Genomic DNA, 23,649 nt, shown 5'->3' on the forward strand with positions numbered 1-23,649 from the left:
ATGCTTCCTCTCACTCTCATGCATGCTTTTCCTCTTTCTTGCACATTCACGTGCTTGCTCTCTCACATGTGCTTTCCCGCTTACTTATGTTTTCTCTCCTGCATGCCCCCCCATGTGCTCTTGCTCTTTCATGTCCTTTTCCTCTCTTGTGCACTTGCTCTCTGTGTCTTTCTTGCTCTCTGTGTCTTTCTTGCTCTCATGCTTCTGCAGGCTTTCCTGCTCTCATACTTTTTTCTTACTGTGTGATTTTCCTGTCTCATGTGTGATTTTCCTGTCTCGTGTACTTTCCCTCTCCCTTGCAGTTTCACTCTTTGTGTTACTCTCACCATCTCATTCCTTCTCTCTTGCTCTTTCTCCCATCTTAATTTCTCAAACTTTTCCACTTTCTCTTGGATGCTTTTCCATTCTCGTGCTTGCACCTTTCTCTTTCCCATGCATTTTGTCTTGCATATTTTCCCAATCTCATGTGCCTTTTTTCTTATGTCTCTCTTTCGCTTTCCTTCTCACACAAGCTTTCTCTCTTGTGCACTTTTTGATCTGTCACTCTTTTCTTGTTGTTCTTGTGCTATTCCATCTTTCTTGGACTCCTGAGCTTTACCTCTTTTGTGTGCTTTGCCTCCCACTCATGTCTTTTCCTTGCTCACACTGTCCCTCTCTCATGCTTTCCCTCTGTATTGCATGCTTTGCTTACCTCACCCGTTCATGTTTTCCCTTACTTGCTCTTTCTTGTGTGTTGTTTTCCTCTTTTGCATGCTTTCCCTTTTCTGGGAGGCATTTCCCGTACCTCTCCCCCTCACACACTCCTTCCCTCTCTTGCATGCTTTTTCCTTCTCACTGTCTTGTGCTTTTCCTCTGCCTCTTGTACTTTTCCTTTCTCACTGATGTGCTTTCTATCTCTCCCCCCTGCCCGGCTCCATCTTGCACACTTTCCTTTTCTGTCTTGCCTTCTCTCTCACTTCCCTCCCTGGTACTCTTTCTCTTGCTGCTTCCCCCCTCTATCTTGTGGTTTCCCTCTGTCTCTCAGTGACAGACTTTCCCTCTTTCTTTCTGCCACACTTCCTTGCATGTGTGTTCATGTCTTCTCAGGCATGTCCCCTCTCTCTTGCATGTTCTGTCCCACTTTATCTTTCCCCTTGTGTGCAATTTTGCTTTCCCTCTTTGTCACGTGCTTTCTCTCTGTTGTGGCCTTTATCTCTGTCTTGTGTTTTCCCTCTCCCATCTGCAGATGTGCTTCCTGCTTCTGTCTTGCTTTTCCCCTTTTCTCCCTATCTTGAGCATTCTTTCCTTCTCTTGTGAACACACGATTGTTCTCTGTCGCTCTCAGTCTCACACGCTTTCCTTCTCTCTGCTATGCTTTCCCCTTCTTGCAAGCTTCCCCTTATAGACATGCTCTCCTCTTCTTGTTTGTGCCTTTTCTTTTGCATGTTTTCCCTCTTTCATGGGCTTTCTCTCTCTTTGTGTGTCCCTTCTCTCTCTTGCATGCACCTCCCCCTGCTCCTGTTCATGCTTTTCCACACTCATGCACTTTCCCACTTGTATGTGCTTTTTGTTATTCTTGCAATTTCTCTCTTGCTCACTCTTTCCCTCTCAGTCTTTCACTCTTTTCATCTTGCTGTCCCGCTTCCTTTCTTTTGCTTTTTCCCTCTTCTTTGATCTCTTGAGCTTTCCTTCTTTCTCATGTGCATATTCTGTCATGCACTCTTTCCCTCTTATTCAAATCTCCCTCTCTTGCCCATGCTTTTCCCCCTTCTCACATGCTTTCCCTTTCTTGTACTTTCCTTCTCATGCAGTTTCTTGTGTGTGCTCTTCCCCTCTCTTGCATGTTCTTGCCCTCTCTCTTACGTACCCTTTCCTTTTTTTCACATGAATGCTTACCCTGTTACACGCTGTCCCTCTGTCATACATGGTTTCCATCTCCTGCACATGCACTTTCCTTTGCTCTTTTCTTCTCTTTTTCTTGATCTCTTGAGTTTTCTCTCTCTGTTTTTCCCACTTGCTTTATCTTACACAGTCTTTATCCCTTATGTGTGCTTTGTCTCGTAAGCATGCTCTCTGCCTTGTAGATGCTTACCCTCTCTTGTGTGCTTTCCCTTTTCTCATTGCTTTCCCTCTTTCTTTCATACTCACTCTTTCCCTCTTATTTACTCTTTCCTAATACCCCCCTGCAACATGCTTTCCCTCTCTCTCCTCTCTCTCACTGCCTCTTTTCCTTCTCACTTCCCCTCTAGTCTTCTCTCACACTCCACCTCTCTTGCTGGCTCTCTGTCCATGTCTCTCACTCATTCCCTTTTGCTCTTGCTCTTGCCCTCTTGCTTACTTTTCCATCTTTCTTGCCCTCTTTTGCTTGCTTTCCCCTCTCTTTCGTTTTCCCTCTTTCCCTATTGTTTGCTGTCTTTCCCTCTTGCTTTTCTTTGCTCTCACTCACTTTCCATCTTCCTCTCTTTCCCTCTCACAATCTTTCCATCTCACTCCCTTTCCCTCCTGTTATCTTTGTCTCTTTCCTTCTGCCTTTGTGTCCCTCTCTCGTTCCCACTCACTTAGCTTCCCTCTGCCTCTCTCCTTGATAGCTTTCTTTTTCCCTTTCAGCTGCTCTCTTTCCTTCTACTTGTCTGCCTCTTGCTCTCTTCTATACCCACTTACTTGCTCTCTTTTACTCTTCCCTTCTTTCTTCCCTGTCACTCTTTTATGCTATTTTGCACACACACACACACACACACCGCCCCTGCCTCTCCTTTCCTCTTGCTTGATCTCTTTTGCTTTCACATGTTGGTTTTCTCTTTAATTTTTTTCCTCTGTCTCAGCTCACCTCTTGCCCAGTGTCCTTCCCTCACTCTGTCTCTTTGTCTCACTTTCCCTCCTGATTGCTCTGACTCACACAGTCTCTCCTGTATGCTTCTCACTGCCTCTCCCCTTTGTTTACCTCTCTCTCTCTCTGTCCCTTGCACTCGCTTTCTCTCTTTCCTTCTGTCTCTGTCCCTCTTGCTGTTTCACTTTCTCACCATCTTTTCCACTGATTTTTCTTTCACATCCATTTTCGCCTTCCCACTTGCTTGGCCTCTTTCTCGTATCATCTCTTTTCCTCTCAATTGCTGTCTTTCCTCCACTCTTGCACTCTTTCCTTCTGTCTCTCTTTCCTTTTCTATCTCTTTTCCTCCCTGTCCTGATCACTTTTCCCCTCTTGCTTGCTCTTTCGTCTGCCTCTCTTCCATTCTTGCTCACTCTTCCCCCCCAGCTACCTTTTCCTATTCCTGTCTTTCAATCCTGATTGCTCCTTTTGACACTCACTCCCTTTCCCTCTTGCTCTTTCCTTCTACCTCTTTCTCTCTCAATTGCTGTCTTTCCCTCTACCTCAGTGCCCTGTCCCCCTCTTTCCCTCTTGCTCCTTTCCTTTCATTCTCATACCCGCTTCACAGAATCACAGAATGGTTGAGGTTGGAAGGGACCTCTGGAGGTCATCTTGTCCAGCTCCCCTGCTCTAGCAGGGCCACCTAGAGCTTCTTGCTGAGGACCATGTTCAGATGGTTTTGAATATCTCCAAGGATGGAGACTCCATAAACTCTCTGGGCAGCCTGTGCCAGTGCTTGAGTCATCTCAGTAAAAAGGTGTTTCCTGATGTTCAGAGGGAACCTCCTGTGTTTGTGCCCATTGCGTCTTGTCCTGTCACTGGGCACTATGAGCCTGGCTCCATCCTCTTTGCAGCTTCCCTTCAGGTATTTATATACTTTGATAAGATCCTCCCCAAGTCTTCTCTTCTCTAGGCTAAACAATCCCAGCTCTCTCAGCCTTTCCTCATAGGAGAGATGTTCCAGTCTCTTCATCATCTTAATGGCCCTTCACTGGACTCTTTCCAGTAGCTCCATATCTCTCTTGTAGTGATGAACCCAGAACTGGACACAGTACTCCAGGTGTGGCCTCACCAGTGCTGGATAGAGGGCAAGAATCCCCTCCCTCAACCTGCTGGCAACACTCCTCCTAATGCAGCCCAGGATACCATTGGCTTCTGCTGCAAGGGCATATTGCTGGCTCCTGACAACTTGGTGTCCACCAGGCCCCCAGGTCCTTTTCTGTCAAGCTGCTTTCCAGCTGGGTGGCCCCCAGCATGTACTGGTGCATGGGGTTGTTCCTTGCTGGGTGTGGGACTTTGCACTTCCTTGTGTTGAACTTCTTGAGGTTCGTGTTGGCCCATTTCTCCAGCCTGTTGAGGTCCCTCTGAATGGCAGCACAGCCTTCTGGTGTATCAGCCTCTTCTCCTGGTTTTGTATGATCAGCAAACTTGCTGAGGGCACACTCTGCCCCATCATCCAGATCATTAACAAAATGTTGAACAGTATTGGACCCTGTGTTGATCCTTACAGCACTTGTCACTGGCCTCCAACTAGACTCTTTACTACTGTTCACCACCCTCTGGGCTTGGCCATTAAGCCAGTTTTCAGACCCCCCTCACTGTCTGCTTTTCCAGCACACATTTACTAGCTTCTCTGTGATGATCTTATGGGAGACAGTGTCAAAAGCCTTATTGAAGTCTAGGTAAGCTATATCCACTGCTCTCCTCTCATCTACTAAGCCAGCCGTTTCATTGTAGAAGGTTATCAGGTTGGTCAAGCATGATTTCCCCTTGGTGAATCCGTGTTGACTACTCCTGATCACCTTCTTGTCCTTCATGAGCCTGGAAATGGGTTTCCAGGAATAGTTGTTCCATCACCTTTCCAGGGATCAAGGTGAGGCTGACTGGCCTGTTGTCCCCTGGTCTTTCTTTTTGAAGATAGGAGTGACAGTTGCTTTCCTCCAGTTCTCAGGCACCTTTCTCAATTCCCATGCTCATTCAAAGATTGAGTATGCCCTTGCAATGACATCAGGCAGCTCCCTCAGTATTTATGGGTGCATCCCATCAGGGCCCATGAACTTGTATGTCCAGTTTACTTAAGTATTCTCTAACCTGATCCTCTTCCACCAGGGGTGAGTATTCCTTGCTGTCTACTTTCTCTGGGTCTGTGAGTGCTTAGATTTCTGAAGAACTGTCTTATTAGCAAAGGCTGAGGTGAAGAAGGTATTCAGTATGTCAGCATTTTCCATGTTTTGTGTCACCAGGTCCCCTGCTGCCTTTAGCAACAGGGACACATTTTCCCCAGTCATTCTTTTCCCATTCATGTACTTGTCTAGAAGCCCTTCTTGTTGCATTTGACAACCCTTGCCAGATTCAATTCCAGGTGGGCTTTGGCTTTTCTAACTACGTCTCTGTATGCTCAGACAGTGTCTCTGTATTCCTTCCAGGTTACCTGTCCCTACTTCCACTTTCTGTATGCTTCCTTTTCATGTTTGACTTTTGCCGGGAGCTCCATGTTCATCCATGTAGGCCTCCTTGCGTTTGTACCTGAATTCCTACTCACTGGGATGAACTGCTCTTGAGCTTGGAGGAGGTGATCCTCAAATATCAGCCAGTTTTCTTGCACCCCTCTTCCCTCCAGGATTTTTTTGCATAGGATTTTCAAGCAGATCCCTGGAGAGGCCAAAATCTGTTTTCCTGGAGTCAGGAAACAAGTCACAACAAGGGTTGTGATCTTGCTTTTTGCCCTCTTCCCTCCCCTCAGGAGTCCCCGTCTCATGGTCACTGCAGCCAAGGCTGCCTTTGAATTTCACAACCCAAATAAGTCCTTCCCTGTTTGCGAATATGAGGTCCAGCAGAGCACCTCTTCTCGTAGGCTTCTCTATCAGTTGGGTCAGGAAGTTGTTACTGATGCTCTCCAGGAACTTCCTGGATTGCTTGTGCCCTGCTGTGTTGTCCCTCCAGCAGATGTTGGGGTGGTTGAAGGATGTTGTGAGGACCACGGCCTGCGAACTTGAGGCTACTCACAGCTATCTGTAGAAGGTCTCATCTACTTGTTCTTCCTGGTCAGGCAGCCTATAGCAGACATCCATTACAACGTCACCTATACTGGTCCACTCTTTAATCCTTACCTATAAGCCCTCTTGAAAGCACACCCAGATCCTCCTCAGCTTTGAAGACAGTGAAGCTGTTCCATAGTTTAAAGCCTTCGGGTGGAGCAGGAATCCTCTTGGTATCAGAAATCACCATCTTCCAGCCTTGGCCTTCCACAGAGTTTTCACTTACCATTCTGCTAGGGACAGACTTTTTCCTGTGTCTGCACTGCAGTTGAGGTCCAGGGCCCTTGAAGCTATAGGGTCTCTGAGAAGATCATGTCTCTCTTTCATCCTCTCTGACGCTGCAAAGCCTGCTCACTTCATCCCATAACTCTTCCACTTGGTGACACAGCTCTTCAACAACAGCATATCTGCTGCAGGAAGGAAGACCATCTCTGCAAGCCTTAGGGAGAGGCCCTGCGCAATTCCTGCAGCTGGGGACTTGCAGGCCTGCATCCGCTATCCAAAACTCAGTCTGGGACAGCTGCTCCAAGAGCTGCTGGAGAATGTGCTCTGGTGCATCACTGCCATGCCTGAGAATGTTTAGGCTGGTCTGAACTGAGATGAGGATCCATTCATTGCACCCTTCTGCACAACTGCTTGCTCTCTTGCTCCTTCTCTCATGCTAGTTGTCTTTCCTTCTCCTCTCTCTGTTGGTCTTTGTTCCTCTTGCTCTTCCCTTTCCTCACACTCATTCCCTCTGCCACTCTCTCCTGCTCACTTGTGCTCTTTCCCTCTCATTTGCTCTTTCCCATTCACTGTCTTTTCCTCTCTCTCTCTTTTTTCCTCTGTCTCTCTACCCGTTGCTGTCTTTCCCTCCTCAATATTTTCTTTCTCTCCTAATCAGTCTTTCCAAGTCACACTTTCCCTTTGTCTTCTCTCCTGTTCTCTTCCCCCGTTACTCTTTTCCCCTCGCTGTCCTTACCTCTGCCTTTTGCCTCCTTGCTCACTTTCCTCTTCACTCGCCTGCTCCCCTCTCTTGTTCTTGCTCTCTCAATCCCTGTTGCTGTCCCTTTCTTCCCTTCTCGCTCTGAATCTGTCCCACTGCGTCTCTTTCCCTTTTGATTGCTTTACCTCATGCTCACTATCTTTCCCTCTGCCTCTTTCCTTCCACGTCCTTCTCTCTTGTTCACTCTGTGTGAATCTCTGCCTATGCTTGCTCTTTCCCTCTCTCTCTACTTTCCTTCTTGCTTGCTGTCTTACCTTTTCTTTTCTTTCCGTCTGCCTGACTCACTTTATTTCCCTTTCACTCTTTTCTGTCTGCTCTTTTTTCTCTCTCAATCTCACTCTGGCTTTCTTTGCCTCTGCTTCTATTTCTGTCTCTTTGCCTCTCACTCAGTCTATGCCGCATGCTCCTTTCCAAGTCTGTCTCCCTCTTACTTGCTCTTGCCCTTTGCCTATCTTTTTGTCTTGCTTGCTCTTTCTTTCTGCCTTTCATGTCTTGCTCCACCTTTGTCTCTTCCTCTTTATTCCTCTCTCTCTCAATCCTGTTTTCTCTCCTCCTTTCCACTCAGTCCCCTCATCTCTCACACTCCCCCTCTGCTCACTCCTCATCTCTCCCGATGTCACACTGCCCATTGTGCTCTTTTTTGTTCTTTTCCCTTTCTTTCTCTGCCTGCCTATCTCTTTCCCTCTCTCCCCTTCTCTGCACTCCCTTCTTTCTCGGTCTCTCTCTCCACCTCATCTCTCTCTCATGCCAACATGTGCTCTTTTGCTGTCTTTCCTTCTTTCTCTCTCTAACCCTCTTCCCCCTCCCTCTCTCACGTGCCCAGCTTCTCCCCTTTCCTTCTCTTTTATTTCCCTTGCACATGTAGTTTCCTTCATGCACGTTCTCTTTCCACCTTTGTCTTTTCCTCTTTCCCACTCTTTCCCCTACTGTTTTCCCTTCTCTTCCCCTTGTCTCTTTTTCTTTCTCACTCCCCTTGTCTCTCTCATGCTGTCCCCATTCCCCCTCTTTCCATTTCTCTTTCCCTATTACTCGCCCTCTTTGTGTCTCCTTCCCTCTCTTATTCTCTTTCTCTTGCTTTCTCTCTCTCCCTCTCCCTCACTTCCCCCCCCTTTTCTGCCTTTATCTGTCAATTTTCTCTTCCCCATTCTCCCCCCCCATTCTCTGTCCCTCTTTCTTTGTCCTCTGTCTCTTTTTCTACTCCACCCCCCTTTCTTGATCTCTTTCCCTTTATCATGCTTTCTTTGTCTTTCTGTCTTTTCTGTCCTCCCCCTTTCTCTCCCCCCTTTCTCCTTTTCTCTCTTTCTCAACCTTCTTTTTCTCTTTTTCCCTTTCCCTTGCCTTTTTAGTCAATCTCTCTTTATCGCTCTCTCAATTTCTTGCTCAGTGTCTTTGAGTCTCTCCCCCCGTTGCTCTCTCCCCCCCCCCCCATCCCCTTCTGTCTTTTCCCTTTCCTGTCACTCTTGACCCTTTTATGTCTTTTTCACTCCACACCCTTATCTCTCTTCTCTCCCATTCGCTTTCACACTCTCTTTCTCCATAAAGCCCCCAGCCTTTTGTCTCTTTCTGGTTCTCTTTCCTGCCCCTCCTCTCTCTTCCTCCCTTTGTGTGGGTCTCTCCCTCTGTGTCTGTATCTCTCTTTAGGCTTCCTTTCTGTCTCTCCATACCTCTCCCTTTTTTGTTCTTACCCTGCCTTTCTCTCTTGCTCTCTGTTTACCTCCTTTTGTCTCTCCATTTCTCTCTTTTCCTCTCGCCATGCGCCCTCTTTCTTTCTCTCTGTCTCTCTATCTCGCTCCATCTCTCCCTCTTTCTCCTGTGTCCCCTCTCTTCCTGTCTCTGCCCTTCTCTCTCTCCCCCTCTTTCATGCTGCTTGTTCCCTGTATCTCACACCCTGTCTCGTCACTTACACTCTTTCTCTTACTTTTGCTTATTTTCTCCTTCTCACTTCTCCTGCTTCCTCTCTCTCCCTTGCCTTCCCCCTCCTGCACTCTCAGCTGTCTCTGGTCTTCTCTCTCCCCGCTTTTTGCGCTCAATCTCTCCTTTTTCCTCACTATCGCCCTCATTCTCTGTCTCCTTTTCTCTCTCTTGCTCTCTCTGTCCAACAGGTGATGTCCGCATTTTCCTCAAACTGCAACATAACATCTGCAATCTTCTGAAAGTTGTGTCCTGTCTGTTTACTTTATATTTTCTGTGTCAGAGACAAGATTAGCATTACAGTATCACCAAAGCTATGGCATGAAAAATCCTGTGCTGATTTTTCTGCATTCTCCTCAGCTAGAGCCTGGTGAGGAAGAGAGTCTGCAGCTAGTATACCAAGGTGTCTTCCTCAAAAATCAAATTGGTCTTGCACTTAATTTCTTGCCAAGTGACACCATTTTTGTTTACTGTTCCTTTTGTGCTTCATGGTATTAGCATTGTTTCATCCTTTGCAGAGATCCTAGGGTATGGGTTTACAGATCCAGCTGTAATCCATTTTGCTCACAAGAGAAAGCGTGTGGGACTCTACAATCTTTTTGCTAACGTTGAGTATTGTTGTTTTTAATTATTCAACTTCATGCAAATTATTTGTAAGTCCAACATTCCTAGAAACTTGCCAAAGTAAAAAGTATATATGATACTTGGGCTCAGTAAGAGTATCCTTGCATAATCCCAGAAGTCATCTCATTGCACCACAAGGAATAATGAGTCTGTGAAGATGAATCTGCTGCGCATTGCACCAGAAAAAGCTGTGAAGAAAGTTGGGGGCAATATTCTGATACACTGCATGAAGTATACACAGTGCACTGAAGGAATTCTCTCCCCTTTCTCTTCAGTACTTTGAATATTCCTTCCTCTTAATTCTGAAACAGAAATCTTCAGATTGAAGCATAGTACTAACTTTATTTCTTCTCTGCAATTAGTAAGGGCTGGATGATGATGATGGGTTCTCAGTGGTTTATGTTACTGCTCAAGCAGGAGCAGGGCCATTCAGAGGGGCACTTCTGGAAAGAGAGGACCATATTTGTAGACTTCTGCTTACATACGTCTTTATTGTAGAAATGTTTCTAGATGTAACCTGTACTTTTTGCTGTTATTGGCCTTGTCTTACTGTTCTTACTTGCAGGTTTTTTTCTTTTTCACATTAGTTTTCTGTCCTTCTTTGTTCTGTGGCCAACATAAGCTGACTTCTTGGTTCTGGTAGCTGTGGCTAGGACCATACATGGGATACTGTCCTTCTGCATTTATCCAGGATTTTTCTGTCTTCTTTTCTCACACCTTTTCTTGAAGTGTACAAGTTCTTCTCAAATGTGTATGTTATTGGGGTGGCAAGAGTAATTTGAGGAGAGAGCTGTTATTTTAGTTTAGTCACAAGTTTAAAAATAGTTACTGTAATGGAAAAATACAAGAAAGAACTGACTCTGCCCTCAGTGCAGAAGAGCGAGCATTGTTTCACAGAAACATAGAACAGCCCAGGTTGGAAGGGACCTTGAAAGATCATCTTGTCCAACCTTTCATGGGAAAGGGAGCCTCCATGAGATCATCTAGCATCCTGTCCAGTCACATCTTGAAAAACTCCAGTGATGGGGACTCTACCACATCCCTGGGGAGATTGTTCCAGTGATTGATTGTTCTCACTGTAAAAAATGTCTTTCTTATACTGAGATGAAACCTCTCCCAGTGCAACTTGTACCCATTGCCTCTTGTCTTCTCCATATGGTACCTGGTGAAGAGACCACCTCCGTCCTCTTTGTAGCCACCCTTTAAGTATGGGAATACTGTGATGAGGTCTCTCTGAGCTTTCTCTTCTCCAGGGAGAAGAGACCTAACTCCTACAGTCTTACCTTGTAGGGTAGGCTTTCCAGCCCTTTGATCATCTCGGGCCCTCCTTTGGACCCTCTCCAGCCTGTCCGCATCTTTTTTGATTTGTGGGGACCAGAACTGAACACAGTACTCACGGTGTGGCTTGACAAGCACTGAGTAGAGTGGGATGATCACATCTCTGTCTCTGCTAGTAATGCCCCTATGGATGCAACCCAGGACCCAATTTACCTTTGTTGCTGCAGTGGCACTCTGATGACTCATGTTCAGCTTGTTGTCCACCAGCACTCCCAGGTCCCTTTCAGCAAGGCTGTTCCCCAGCCACACAGATCCTAGCCTGTACTGGGCCCTTTGGTTATTCTGTCCCAGGTGCAGGACTTTGCACTTGTCTTTGTTAAACTTCATACAGTTCTTGCTAGCCCACTCTTCCAGCCTGTCCAGGTCTCTCTGTAAGATGGCTTTCCCTTCTGATGTATCCACCTTACCACCCAGTCATCAGCAAACTTGGTGAGGGTGCTTTCAATCCCGTCAACCAGATCATTTATGAACATGTTGAACAGCTTGGGACACAGTATCAATCCTTGGGGGACCCTACTTGTGACAGGCTACCAGCTTGAGTAAAAAACATTGATCACCACCCTCTGAGTGTGGCCTTGTTGGCCAGTTTCCTACCCATACTTAAAAAATTCCCTACCCATTACTTAAATAATTTGTGCCTCACCTGTTTAGAAATGCCTTGTGACACTTTCACGTGTCCAGTTAGAGTGGTATATTCTAAACTGGTAAGTTTGAATTTAATTAAATAACATGGTAACAGTCTATTTTAAGTCTTTTCAGAGCCTGCCTGTCCAGAACAATCATCGGATGCAATTTTTCTTTACAGCTTTAGCTAAGATGATGAAGAAGAGCTGTTTGTTTACAAAGGTGGGCAGGAAAACCTGTAGATGCATCATAACAGAAAATCAAGCTATAAGTTTCCTTGTTATTCCCTGCATGTATGACGCTGATGTAAAATGCTTCAGGCTTTTTTCTACCTGAAGTCTTCAGAAGTGCTAAGTGGGTTTTGGAAGAATACTTGCAGAAAATTGTTTAATGCTCGGCTTTGAAGTAATTATGATTCGTGTTTTGCTTGTTAGGAATTTTAATGATTTGGTTATATCTTGTTGCTTTAAAGTCTGGGCCAGTGTCAACAGGAATAGACTGATTTAACTTTTTTGGTTTTCTTGGATCCAGTGCTAAGGATTAACCTGAACAGAGCCTTATGGGAAAGCTTGAGGCAGTGATAACAGGCAGGAACAGTTACTGCATATACACCAGTATGGCCTGCCACAGAAGTACTGAGGAAAAACATATCAAGCAGAGCACTCGGGATTGTATGCAAATCCTGTCTTTGGAGAATGGCTGGAACTCATCAATAGCCATCATAGCTTACATGGAGAAAGCTCGTTTCCTGAGCCAAAGGTACCTACTGAAAAGGAGTAGCTTCTTTGTGGTGAAGAAATCTAGAGAATACATGGCCATGTTGCCTAGAGTGCAGTTCAGCTATCTCTTTGCCTGCAATCCTGAAATAGACACAGATGTTTGAGCTTGTGAAGTGTTTTCTCTTTTCTCTAAGGGAAGGTGAGGACTGATCAAGTGAAGCTGAAAAGCAGAGAGTTTCTAGTCCTTTGTAAGTTGATTGCCACAGGATCGGTATTTGGGGAAACGAGTACGTGCAGGGGATGAATTGGATCTAGTGGACATCTTTCCAGTTAGGTTGCCAAGGTCTTTAGAAGCCTTTACTAAAGGTAGTTGATTTCTTGCCCTAGCAGTTAAACAATGATGGTAGTCATTCAGAGTGGCTGTTCAGACCTTGTGGCCCAATGCCAGCATAATTGCATTCCTACTTGCAATCTAATACAAATTTTTGTTAGGTATCCAGTTTAGGGAGTTCCTCTGGAACTATTTTCAGGGGCCAAGCCTGACTGAAGAAGGGAGAAAGGAATCTGAAACTTCATCAATATATGCCCTGTGTTTTAGATAGAGGTCTGTTCTCAGCAGGTTAGCTAGTAATGGATGCCAATGAGAAGAGTTACCGCTGCTGGGTAACTGAGACTACTTCTCTTTTTGACAGGAAGCTCCCAGCACAACTGATTATGCCAGCAGTGAAAACAGGCAGAAACATTGATAGGATCCTATTCTTCCTGCTCTTGATGCTGAAATGAAGATACCTGAAGTTTCAGGTCTTAATAGCCTTTTACAGCTAAGTCTTTATGAGAACCTGCTGAACCCTATACTATGGTCCACCCATACTACAGTCCACTGTAACTTGTAACAGTGCCACAGACACTTGGCGTTGCTCAGGTAGTTGTAGCTTCTTCACCTTCCTTACTGGGAAAGAGGATGTGCAGGAAAATCAATGGTCATCCTCAAGTTCCTTCATATCTATGGCTGTAGAATATACTTGACAACCCTTTTAGCTTGTTGGCAACTGCCCTTTTTGACATCTGTCCATTGATAGGGTTTGGTGTCAAAAATTGTGACTATAGAATTAATGCTATTCTGATTGATAGTCTATATCGGAGTTGATCATGTAAATTTCCAGAAGACTCTTAGTTCCCTTGTATCTGCTAAAAATGTAAAGTGTTTTTGCATGATAATGCAGGATTGTGCTATAATCTAAAATAGCACTGTAAGAATTATATTAGGTGAGAGTAGGGCATGTGGGAGAGACATAGCAAATTTGTTCTTACTGCTAAACTAATTGATACTTGCTTTGATCAGAGGAATTTTTTATAGATTGCAAATACTCTAAGATGTCGCAGACAGACACTTGGAGTGCTACAGGGTTTGTTTCTGACTGCAACCCTGTATTAATATATACAGGACAGATTAACAAAGTGCCAACTATTTTTCAGAGAGCACTAAAGAGGGAGATCTTGCAAACTGAAACTGCAGAAAGCCTAGAAAGAAAAGTGCCACTAATACAGTAAAAAATGTTAATACAGTAAAAACTGCCTTCAAATATGCAAATTCAGTATCCCCAATAAGAGGTAATCTAAGCAGTGATATTCAGCTAGAAAAGAGGAGCTGGAAGGGCAGAAATGCTGGAGGATAACGTTCGTTGAAAGGATTCAGCACATTTCATACTGAAACCCTCCAGACATGACCCCCCTCCCCCAATCCCATAAAAATGACAATCCTGGGGTATTCGTCACTTGTATGCTTGCATATTTCTAAAATGTTTAATTTGTGAGTTAGAACAAGGGTTGGAACAATGTAAAGTAGTGTATTTTAAAATTCCTTGTGGAAGCATTTGTAGGGCTGTCTGTGGAAGTTCTTTGCTTGATTTTTAAACTACAAAACTTGTGCCACCATCTGCCAAGTATTCTATATAACTGCAAGACATGCTTTCACAAGAAAAGAGTTGTTTTTCTTCCATGTTTTTGGCATCATAATTTTTTCATTTTACAAACCGTGTATTACCCATTTTAATAGCACCTTAGAGATGGATTGGGAGGTGGAAGATTTGTTGACAAAACATCAGCAATTAGGATTTAGGAGATCCAAAGAAGCAAAAAACCTATTAATAGCACAATTTCTTGGCCATATTTTTCTGCGTATTAAATATTCAATTGAAAGAGAGGATTTTTGTTGAAAGCAAATATGTGCTCTAGACTATACTTAAAGTTTGCAGTCTGAATACAGTGTGTTCAGTGACATGAATCTGTAGTGTTCTTTGCTTCAAAAGTCTCCGAAGGCATTGTTTTTTCTGGATCTAGCAATCTTCAGCATCAGTCTCACATGAAGTTTGGATACGCTTTGTCATCTTTAAGACACGTGGATTTCTCATTTAAGTCCCCAGAAGCTAACTTGTAAAATGAGCTCAGTATTAGAGGCTGGGTACTTATTTTCTTACCCCTGCATTATGCAGAGGCCTTAATATTGGGCTGGTTCTGTCAGAACGTGGAGTTAGCATGTACAGTTTACATCCCTCTATGCTCTTCTCCTTTAAATAAGAAAAGGCATTAACTGTTGCAGAGACAGTTCAGTATGGAGTAGTTACAGGTTGATGCTTTAGATGCGTCCTGTAATCTTCTGTTGTTTTCACTGAAACAGCACTGGGAGCTTGCAAGGTTATTCATTACTGGCTGATCCAGCTCATAAACGGTAGGATACATGAGTGGCATGCCACAGCCAGCTTTCTGTGCTCTCCTGGTGACTTCTTTTGGAATAACTCGGGAACCAGCTGAACTACCTGGATTGTCTGGGTCACAGCAGCCTGATCCCTGGCCACTGCGTTCCTTGTGGCCTGGTGAAGCCCTGTACCCTGTGGTCACTCTGTGTCTGTAGAATGAGCAGAAGGAGCGCACAAAGTCATTATTGTTAGCTATTCAGCAATTTAGGTGCCTGGCAGAAGCAAGAAGAAAGAATGGTGCTGTGCTCGAAGAACTAAGTCATTGCCTTAGCATCAGAATAGCCAAGTAGGTCTAAGTGCTTGTGCTCAGTCATTCCAGTGCTGTTTCCGCAACAACATGCATGTGTACTCTTATACCAGCTCCAAAAGAAACTGAATTATCCTGCTATTGAACCCCACTAACAGTTTAACTTTGTGGATGCAGTGTGCTTCTGTTGCCTTCTCTAAATTGCACCGCTACGTTATACTGTGAAACTGTCCAAGATTTCCCTCTGCAGGTAGGTGTCTATGTTTTGTTGAGAGATGAAGTGAGTGCTGAGACCTTTTGGAAGTAAAAGTATTATATAAGCAGAAAACAGTTCATTATTTTTGCTATATCAGAATACAAAAAGAATTGTACCATTTACTTATTGACTTAGTGATTCTTTGCTAGTAATCATAATGTGAAAATGTAGAATTTAAATGTTACTAGTAAACATTTCTATGTGCTCTCATTCCAGTTTAAAATGTGAGTATCTAAAATATTATGTCTGCCTAATTTTTAAGCCAAAGAAGTGAACACACACAGATTCGATTCAAAATAATCCTCCAGCCAGTTTCTTCATAATTGAAAAAGTAGCCATTTTTTAAATTTTTAACACCATTAATTTATGCTTAGGAGCTTTCTCACAATAGGGTACTAAATGTGGTATTAGGTGAGCACAAACTAGGGAAAAAGATGTGAACTGAAATTTAAACTTAAAATGCAGGGCTCTTGAAAGACCTGGATGTATAAGTTCGTAGACACTCTCACTTCTCTCTTTTAAGATTCCCTTGAAAATCCCATCATTGAGTTTTATAAATGTGATAGCTACAACCACTGATAGCCTTCATCTAGCTGGTCTATCAAGTGCATTTTTTTACTCTAGAAAATGGTTTAAAAATTACCTGTTTGCCTATCTGACTCAAAAAACATTTCCTCAGTTTATTCAGTTGTATCATCTAACTACTACAAATACTGTTTTTACTTATATTGGCATGAAAACAGCTAAGACTGAGTGAACTGCAGTTTGTTTAATCCTTGTCAACAAAATCAGTTATTAAACATAAAGCTGGTTATTTACACAAGTTCACTGAAGACTAAGATAGTTACACAAAAGCAGGGAGCAGCCTAGTTCACGCCCAAGTCACAGTTTCCTTGGCTAAGCAGCGAGGGAAATAGTTTTCTGTGAACTGAATGTATGTTTTGCAATCATTCACACCTGCTGTTCTTAGCTGATTTTTCAACTCTGCTTTCATGAGTTGTTCTTCCTTCCACTGAAAGCCTTGGGAATTTTGCTCTTGACTTCACTGCAAAACAGGACTGTATCCTAATTATTTTGATTTAAAGAATAGTAAGTTTAATGGCTTATGTAAAATACTGCATTCTGCAGCTTACTTAGTCATAAGTGACTAATTTACATCTCACAGAAGTGCTAGACATCTTAAATTTTTATTACTTGGAACAAGATCAGAATTAAAAACCGGGAGGAGCAGAATAGATTCTCAGATCAGGATTTCAGTGTAAATCATGTCTGCTTTTTGCCGATGTGTTCTTTTGGGAACTGATGATGTAAAATATTTTGATGGGGAGAGGAAAATGTTCTGCTTATTAATCCAGTGAAATAGCTTTACTCCTTCCTTTTGTCTGAACAGGTAAGCATCTGAATTTGGTGTGAATTAGTTTTTGCAGATGTGGTTTGGGGAAGGTGGACATGTGCCAACCCAGCACCATTACTGCGAGTTGGCACCTCAGGGAAGGGAGAATAATCGAAGTGCAGAAAACCCTTTCACTTCCATTTTCATCTGACTCCTATCACCCAACAGAATACCTCAGTGTGGCAGATTTGGACTGTGTAGGTTACATATGGGGCAGACATTTCTTGCAATACAGTGGGCACAGCTGAGCTAAGCTGCTGTGACAGGAATGCAATGGATTGTTCATATAAGCCTAAGAATATGGTATTCTTTGGAGAATGTTATGTTAGCTAGCTTTGCAAAGTTTTCTAATAGCACAGTTTTTATGTTGCTCTGTACAATGTTACTGGCTATGGGCAGCAGTGTACTCTGGCAAGTTTTATGCCCTTTACAAGGGGAGCAGACTCCATCTGATTATCCATTGCACAGGTTAGGCAGCTTTGTGAAGAGTACTGAAGTCTTTCTTCTTCTGCCTCTTACCATCCAGATTCTGTGGAAAGGCACTGGAAGGCCAACAGGAGATGAAGCTATCTTGAAACTGCTTAACGGAGACTTTAACAATTAGAACAAAGTATATTAAAGCACAGAACCTTCTAAGTTTGAGGTGAACTACTGGGTGCCTTTATTGCGGTGACAGTTGCTATGCTTACACTTAACATACTTACACATTATAGGATATATAGAGGTGATAAGGACAAGCTTTATTAGTTACATCATTGCATCAATAATCAGTTTTCTAACACAATCACATCTGTGAGTATTCTTTGTGTTGTGGAATAATGCTGAAGAGTGGATGAACTCGGATGTCTTTACTAAGTTTGCCTGAGAATGAACTCCTCTGTTTTTGTTACCAGGGATTCAGCGGCAGTGGGTCACGGCTGTTTCTGCTATGCTCTAATGCGTTCAATTCCAGTTGCCATCTACATTGTTTTGGTAACAGGTCTGCGTTACCACCTGTTCATATGGAGCGTCTTCTCGCCAAAACTACTTTATGAGGGAGTGCATGTGTTCATCACAGCCACTATCTGCCTGTTCTTCACAGCCATGGATCAGAACCACTCTCACAAAGTGCAAGATTGAAAATAAGTGTGCGGTATGCAGTTCTACATTGCAATGTCCAGTGTGTCACTGGAAAGGAAGAAGGAAAATAATGGCTTTAAATTGTGCAGAATTTGAAGAGAAACCTTGTTTAGTTTAGTCAAGATCAGGATCTGAAGGGCCTGTCCTGTTTTAAAACTGAGTTTGCTTTAAAAATGTTGAATTGAAATAAAACTGTTTTTTCATGGATAACTTTTGTTCTATAGCTGTCATTATAGCACTTTCCAAATAACAGAATGGCAATATTACATTATTTGAATTTAAAAATGTACATCTTAATATAAATACAGAGCAGTGCCTCACGGGCACTGAAAAAATCGTTTGCACATAGAATTTTTTTTACCTTCTTAGACTACAGGATCCTAAAAATATGCAGGATTTCTTGGTGCTGTTCACAAGATCTTATAGTCATTAGCCTTGGGGGGATTTTTTGTTTGTTTTGTTTCTAGCGTGTGCACTGAAATTATTATTAAATTATTGAATTACTGTACAAATATCCCAGGTAAGAGATTTTTTTGTTTGTTTTGCATAGGCAGCATTTCTATTTAAAGGCAATATTTTCTTTTTAAGATGAGTGCAATCATAATCTGTAATGGACTTCGATCTGCACTTCAGGCACTGGATAAGAAATGCTAATGGGCTAAGAAAGTAAATCTTCTATGGAGTCCATTCACTGCTAAAATGTTGTGTTTCTTTTCATTAATGTATAAATGTTAAATCAGATTGGTGGCAGCTGCGCTGAACATATGATCATGTTTTCCACACTAGGGTAGAGAGTTATGAGCCATGAGCAGGAAAATAGTTTAATGGGCTAAGTTACCAGCAGAATAAAAGGTGTCTTTGTATCACCTTCCCCCTAGTGACCTGTCTAGGCACCTCACTTGAATGTGCTATAACTAATTCCTAACAATGTTGTTTTCCTTGTTTCTGTCAAGAAGATACACATTGATGACTATCCTGAGTATCAGTATTCTTTATGTGGGTTTTTTTGCCTCATATTTTTGTCCATGTTAGCAGCCAGTAGGATTTAATCTAAATGTATTAGAGGTGTAGCAGAAGAGCAGCATACAGGGAACTTTAACTTTTTTTTATAAATCTGAAAATAAAAAAGCTTTTAAGCCCTATGTAGCTGACTACATTTGTTAGGATCACTGGTACACTTTTCATCTCATGTTTCAGATAGGGCGAATCTCAAAAAGTAGACCTTTAGTTTTTATACATTAATAATAGGCCATCTTGATCACTAATAATGAATTTTTTTTCAACTGTGAAACAACAAAATTTTCAGTACCCTGGCCACATGTTGCTGTTTATCTGGAGAAGAGACTACTGGATCTTAATGTCATTCACTGTGACCTGCTGGAAGTTTGAAAATTAAATACTTTTAATAAATTGTTTTTCACTGCAAATTATGGAATATTTAAAACAGTTTGTACTTGTGAATGTTGTACGCATTTACCATTTTCATCATTCTCAGTATTTTTCTGGTTACCTGTTGCCTAGCAACCATATGGGGATCGACATCATCTCTGTTTGCTTACTTGGTTAATTCCTAAGCAATGATCCCTACCGTTCATACAGAATATGTTTATAAGAGATTTGACTCGGAGAGAAAGGGTGCTAATAAAGAGATGGAAGGGGTGGAGGGGAAGTTGCTTCTGGGGTACAGAATCCTAAAACAATGTGGGGTGACATTCACAAGATCTTTTATTCCTTCCTTCTGATATTTTTTGCTTCTAGTTTATCTCTTGGACATTTTATCAAATAGTGGAATCTAAACTATTGTGTGTGTATTAAGGTGGCATGTCTTCAGATTACTTAGTTAAATAATCATAGTGTCCCCTTTCTCCTCTGAAGTTGAAAGATGTCCAGATTGAATCCAGGAGAAAATAAATGGCTTGGAAAAACTCTGTTACTTAGGTCTTCAAGACCAGGAAAGGAAGGAAGAAGGAGGAACTTAGACTGCATCTCTGTCTCGACTTTACACATGAGTTTGGGTGATACCTCAAGAAAACATGGTGCATTCAACTTCAGAATTGCCATTTTTATTCTTTTTCACCCTTTCTCTTTGGGTATAAGCAAATGAAATACTATTTTAACTTCATCAGCTTTTGGGCTATGGCAATGCAAAGCTGAGGCAGTGAAGAAATGAGTTGGTTCTTGCTGCAGGCAAAGAGACTTGAACTGGGGAATTATGTAAAAATCATTTTATTTTAAATCAACATGAAATTTTGGCAATTGATTTGAATGCACAGGAAAAGTAAATGCCTGCATGCAAATTCTCATCTCACTAGTTAGCTGCTCCCCTTCCCTCCTCATCCTAACTCCCCTTGTCAGGTTCAGCACGTCCCAAACCTTCAGACAAGGAGATAAGCGACGTGGGAAGCAGGAATGGTACATGGGATGGTTTCGGCCGTTCTGAGCATACTGGTTTCTTCTGCCCAGGTCCTCCATGGTCCCTGCTCCGGCATGGTTCCTCAGGAGTACCCTGTGCGCAGGTACAGACTCCTCCTTAAATGTATTCTGAGGAGGGATGTTGTGTACTTCTCTGTTTGGATAAAGTTGCGACACACGGTAAATTTTTCCACTCAACATCTTTGCTTCTGGTCAAAGCCAGGTTCAGCCAGTCACAGTGGTCTGTAGCTTCCTCTACTAGATTTCACTAGATCACTAGTGCGGCTCACTGCCTCTCAAAGCTTGTAACATATGTCCAGTATGGTCGTAAAGATCCAGAGTGTGATGAAGCTTGAGCTAAGAAGAGGCTCTTGTAAATTAATTCAGGTTTAAAAAAACCGAAACCTATTCATATTTCAGATACTATGTATCTCTATTTCTGCTCTGTAGAAAAAAAACCCAAGTTTTCCTTGGCTCTACGTAAGGCAGCAGAACATCCACACTGTACACCCCAGCCTTTGCAGCAGGCGATGAATGCGTGCTAAACCAATGCTTATGTGTGGTGCTGTCTGTAAACGTCAGGGCAATTTTTGGAATTCCTCACAAAAAGCATTTGCAAATTAAACAAGATTTATCTCCACAACTGCATAGTCACAGGAGGAGGGGCCACAGATGCAAGTTGCCATGAAGGGCTTCCTCTGAAAAACCAAATCGTCCCTGAGTGCTTCAGCAGCACAGGGAGGGGAAGGAAACCATGGTCCCACTGATCAGTGGGGCAGGAGGGGGAGCTGGCTGATCTCGTTGTAGGCTGCCCTCTCTAACTGTGAAAGGCTGTCACTGGGGGATGTTCATGAGGCTAGCATTGCACCATCTTCCAGAAGTGTAAGGAGGGTCTGCGAAATGACTGGCCATCAGCCTCTCCTCAGTCCCCAGGCAGACGATGGAGTCGGAGACTATTTCCCAAGAACTGGATGGGGGAGGAAATGACCAAGAGGGGTTTACCAGGACAACTTGGGCCTGGTCCATTGGTGCCTGATTGCCTTTTCTGAAGAGATGACAGACTCTGTGGAGAAGGGAAGAGCACTACATGTTGGACAGCTTGACTTTAGCAAGGCCTTCAGCATGATGTACTTGGTGCCCAAGTGGTGAGCTATGGATCAGTGGGCTTGAAGGTGGACTCGATCACTGGGCTCTGAGGGTTGTCTTCAGTGGTCTGAGGTCCCACGGTTGGCTGGTGAGCCGTGGTGTCCCTGGGGGGCAATGCTAGGGCAAGGCAATTTAAGATCTTTCTTAAGCTGGATGAGGGGATGGCAAGACCAGGACAAGTCTGGAGATGGTACCAAATTGGGGGAGCGGTGTTTATGCTGGAGGGGAGGGCCACCCTTTGGAGGGACCTTGGCAGGCTGGAGAAATGGAGTGCAGCCTGGGCAAATGCCGAGTCCTGCCCCTGGCTGGGAGGAGCCTGGTAGTGGTGCAGGATGGGGCCCATGGGCTGGGGAACAGCTCTGGAGCCCCAGTGGGCAGCAAGGGGGACCGTGAGCAGCACTGACAGCCTGATTCTGTTCCCCAGCTGATCAGTATTCAAGGAACACACACGCGCACACACATACATGTGTTTGCATAGACAGTTTATCCAACACCAGGCACAAATCCCAGTGGCCTCCCCTGCTGCTGGCACCCAGACAGGGGAACCCCAGAGGTTTGCAGCCATGCTTTGCTTGCTGGTATCCAGACCTCTTATCTTACTGGTGAGTCCAGTTTGAAGTTCACTGGTGTTCATACATAGCTACTAGGAGTAGAGACTGCACTCACAAAGAAGAAAGAAGTAGGATTTAATGAGAGGATGGGGCACACAGCGGTGATGCAGTGAAGGGCTCCATCAGAGAAATACACTGACTAGCAACCTGTTTATACTCAACCGGTCCTTTTTATCCACTTTTTCCTCTGCTTCCCATGTTTATTCCTCCGCAAGCCATCTTGATCCTTCTTTTTCCCCTCCTTTGGTCCTTTCCCTAAGCATCATATAATGTCTTACGTGTCCCATTAATCCCCTTAAAAACATCCCGTTAGTTTTACAGAATCCCCAAGTGCTCTTCCTTGTGCATCCCATGAGTCCTGTGCTCCTTCAGGCAGTAAGCTCCTTCAGTTTGCAAGGTCTTCCAGGAGAGGAGTTTCTCTCGTTGACTAACCCTGGTGTGCTCACACCAGATACAATTGTCTAATTGCTTAGTGAGTGATTAGATTATCATATAAATTACTATAAATTACTGATTAAGCGATAAGGTTAGTAGAGATCCTCAGCGTGTCCTTGTTCATCTGACCCTCTCCAGACCTTTGTGTTAGCCATGAATAGTCTTTAATCATGTAAGTTCACAGTGATTACTGCTTTGTTTTGGCCTGGGGATGAGAAACTGTCAGGGAGCCCTTTTCACCATAGTCAGCTCCCAGGAGGGAGGGCATGGAGGTGATGGAGGTATGCTCTTCTCAGAAGGGCACAGGGACAGCCCCACAGGCGACAGGCACAATTTGCAGTATGGGACATTGCCAGGAGGTCAGAGGAGCCTTTTCTTCTCTGGGTGTTTACTGTCTGGGATGGGCTCCAGACCTCCACCCTTGGAGTTCTTCCCACCTTGGAGCAACCTCATTTAGCTGGCCCTGTTGTGGGCTGGAGGTTGTATCGGATGAGCTCCAGAGGTCTCTTCTAGCCAACATTTTTCAAGGATTCTGTGGTTTTGTTATGTTTAAAGTTGACGCTGCCATTTTTTACTGACTGTTTCACAGGCTATTTCCTGATGTCAAAGAGCTTTGTCATTGATTTCATAACAAAAATAAAAAAAAATAGCCAACAGGAAATAAAACAACTGTGTCACTGTTTTTTTTAAGAGATAAACATTGCAGCTGAAAACTGTTAATTTTGGTTTTATTTTATGTAGCTGTGTATTTATATGTTAGATACAAGAACTAAGCGTCACTGGAAGGAGAGGTTTAATGCCATCTGCCCTTAGCCATGCCAGCTTCACTGCCTCCGTAGCTTGAGGATTCCCAGATTCAATGACAAAGGGTCTTATTTTGCCATTGCTTCTGTTATGATTCAGATGATTCCCCAAAATGTTCAGTTTGCCTATCAGGCCTGAAGTGAAAGTTGTGGTCTTGCTGTGATCTCTGTGGGCCAATGCCGGGTACATATGGTAGGACACATACACAGAGGTGACTTACTTTCTGAAGTTGTTTTTCTGGCTTCAGACTGAGAAGTAGGCCTGTGAACATTAATTTCTGCGTTTTGCCTGATGGGGGACACAGGTTCATCCCAAAGGACCTGTTATCTCCCAACATTTGATAAAAAGCTTGGGTTGCTATGAGAAGTAGCCCTGTTCCTTCAGCA

General features: G+C 43.6%; 1 protein-coding gene across 2 annotated transcripts in view; it reads left to right on the plus strand.

Annotated features, from left to right (window-relative positions):
• The window catches only part of PIGG (phosphatidylinositol glycan anchor biosynthesis class G (EMM blood group)), a 99,391-nt gene extending 80,109 nt beyond the window's left edge, over window positions 1–19,282 (plus strand). For both annotated transcript variants that reach the window (XM_076363329.1, XM_076363330.1), the window contains exon 13: window positions 17,630–19,282. In XM_076363329.1, coding sequence (XP_076219444.1) covers window positions 17,630–17,855 — 226 coding nt within the window. In that variant the 3' untranslated portion in view covers window positions 17,856–19,282. The remainder of the gene's footprint in view (window positions 1–17,629) is intronic.
• The last annotated feature ends 4,367 nt before the right edge of the window (window positions 19,283–23,649 follow it).

This window comes from Aptenodytes patagonicus, chromosome Z, assembly GCF_965638725.1.
Source record: "Aptenodytes patagonicus chromosome Z, bAptPat1.pri.cur, whole genome shotgun sequence".
Taxonomy (NCBI): Eukaryota; Metazoa; Chordata; class Aves; order Sphenisciformes; family Spheniscidae; genus Aptenodytes; species Aptenodytes patagonicus.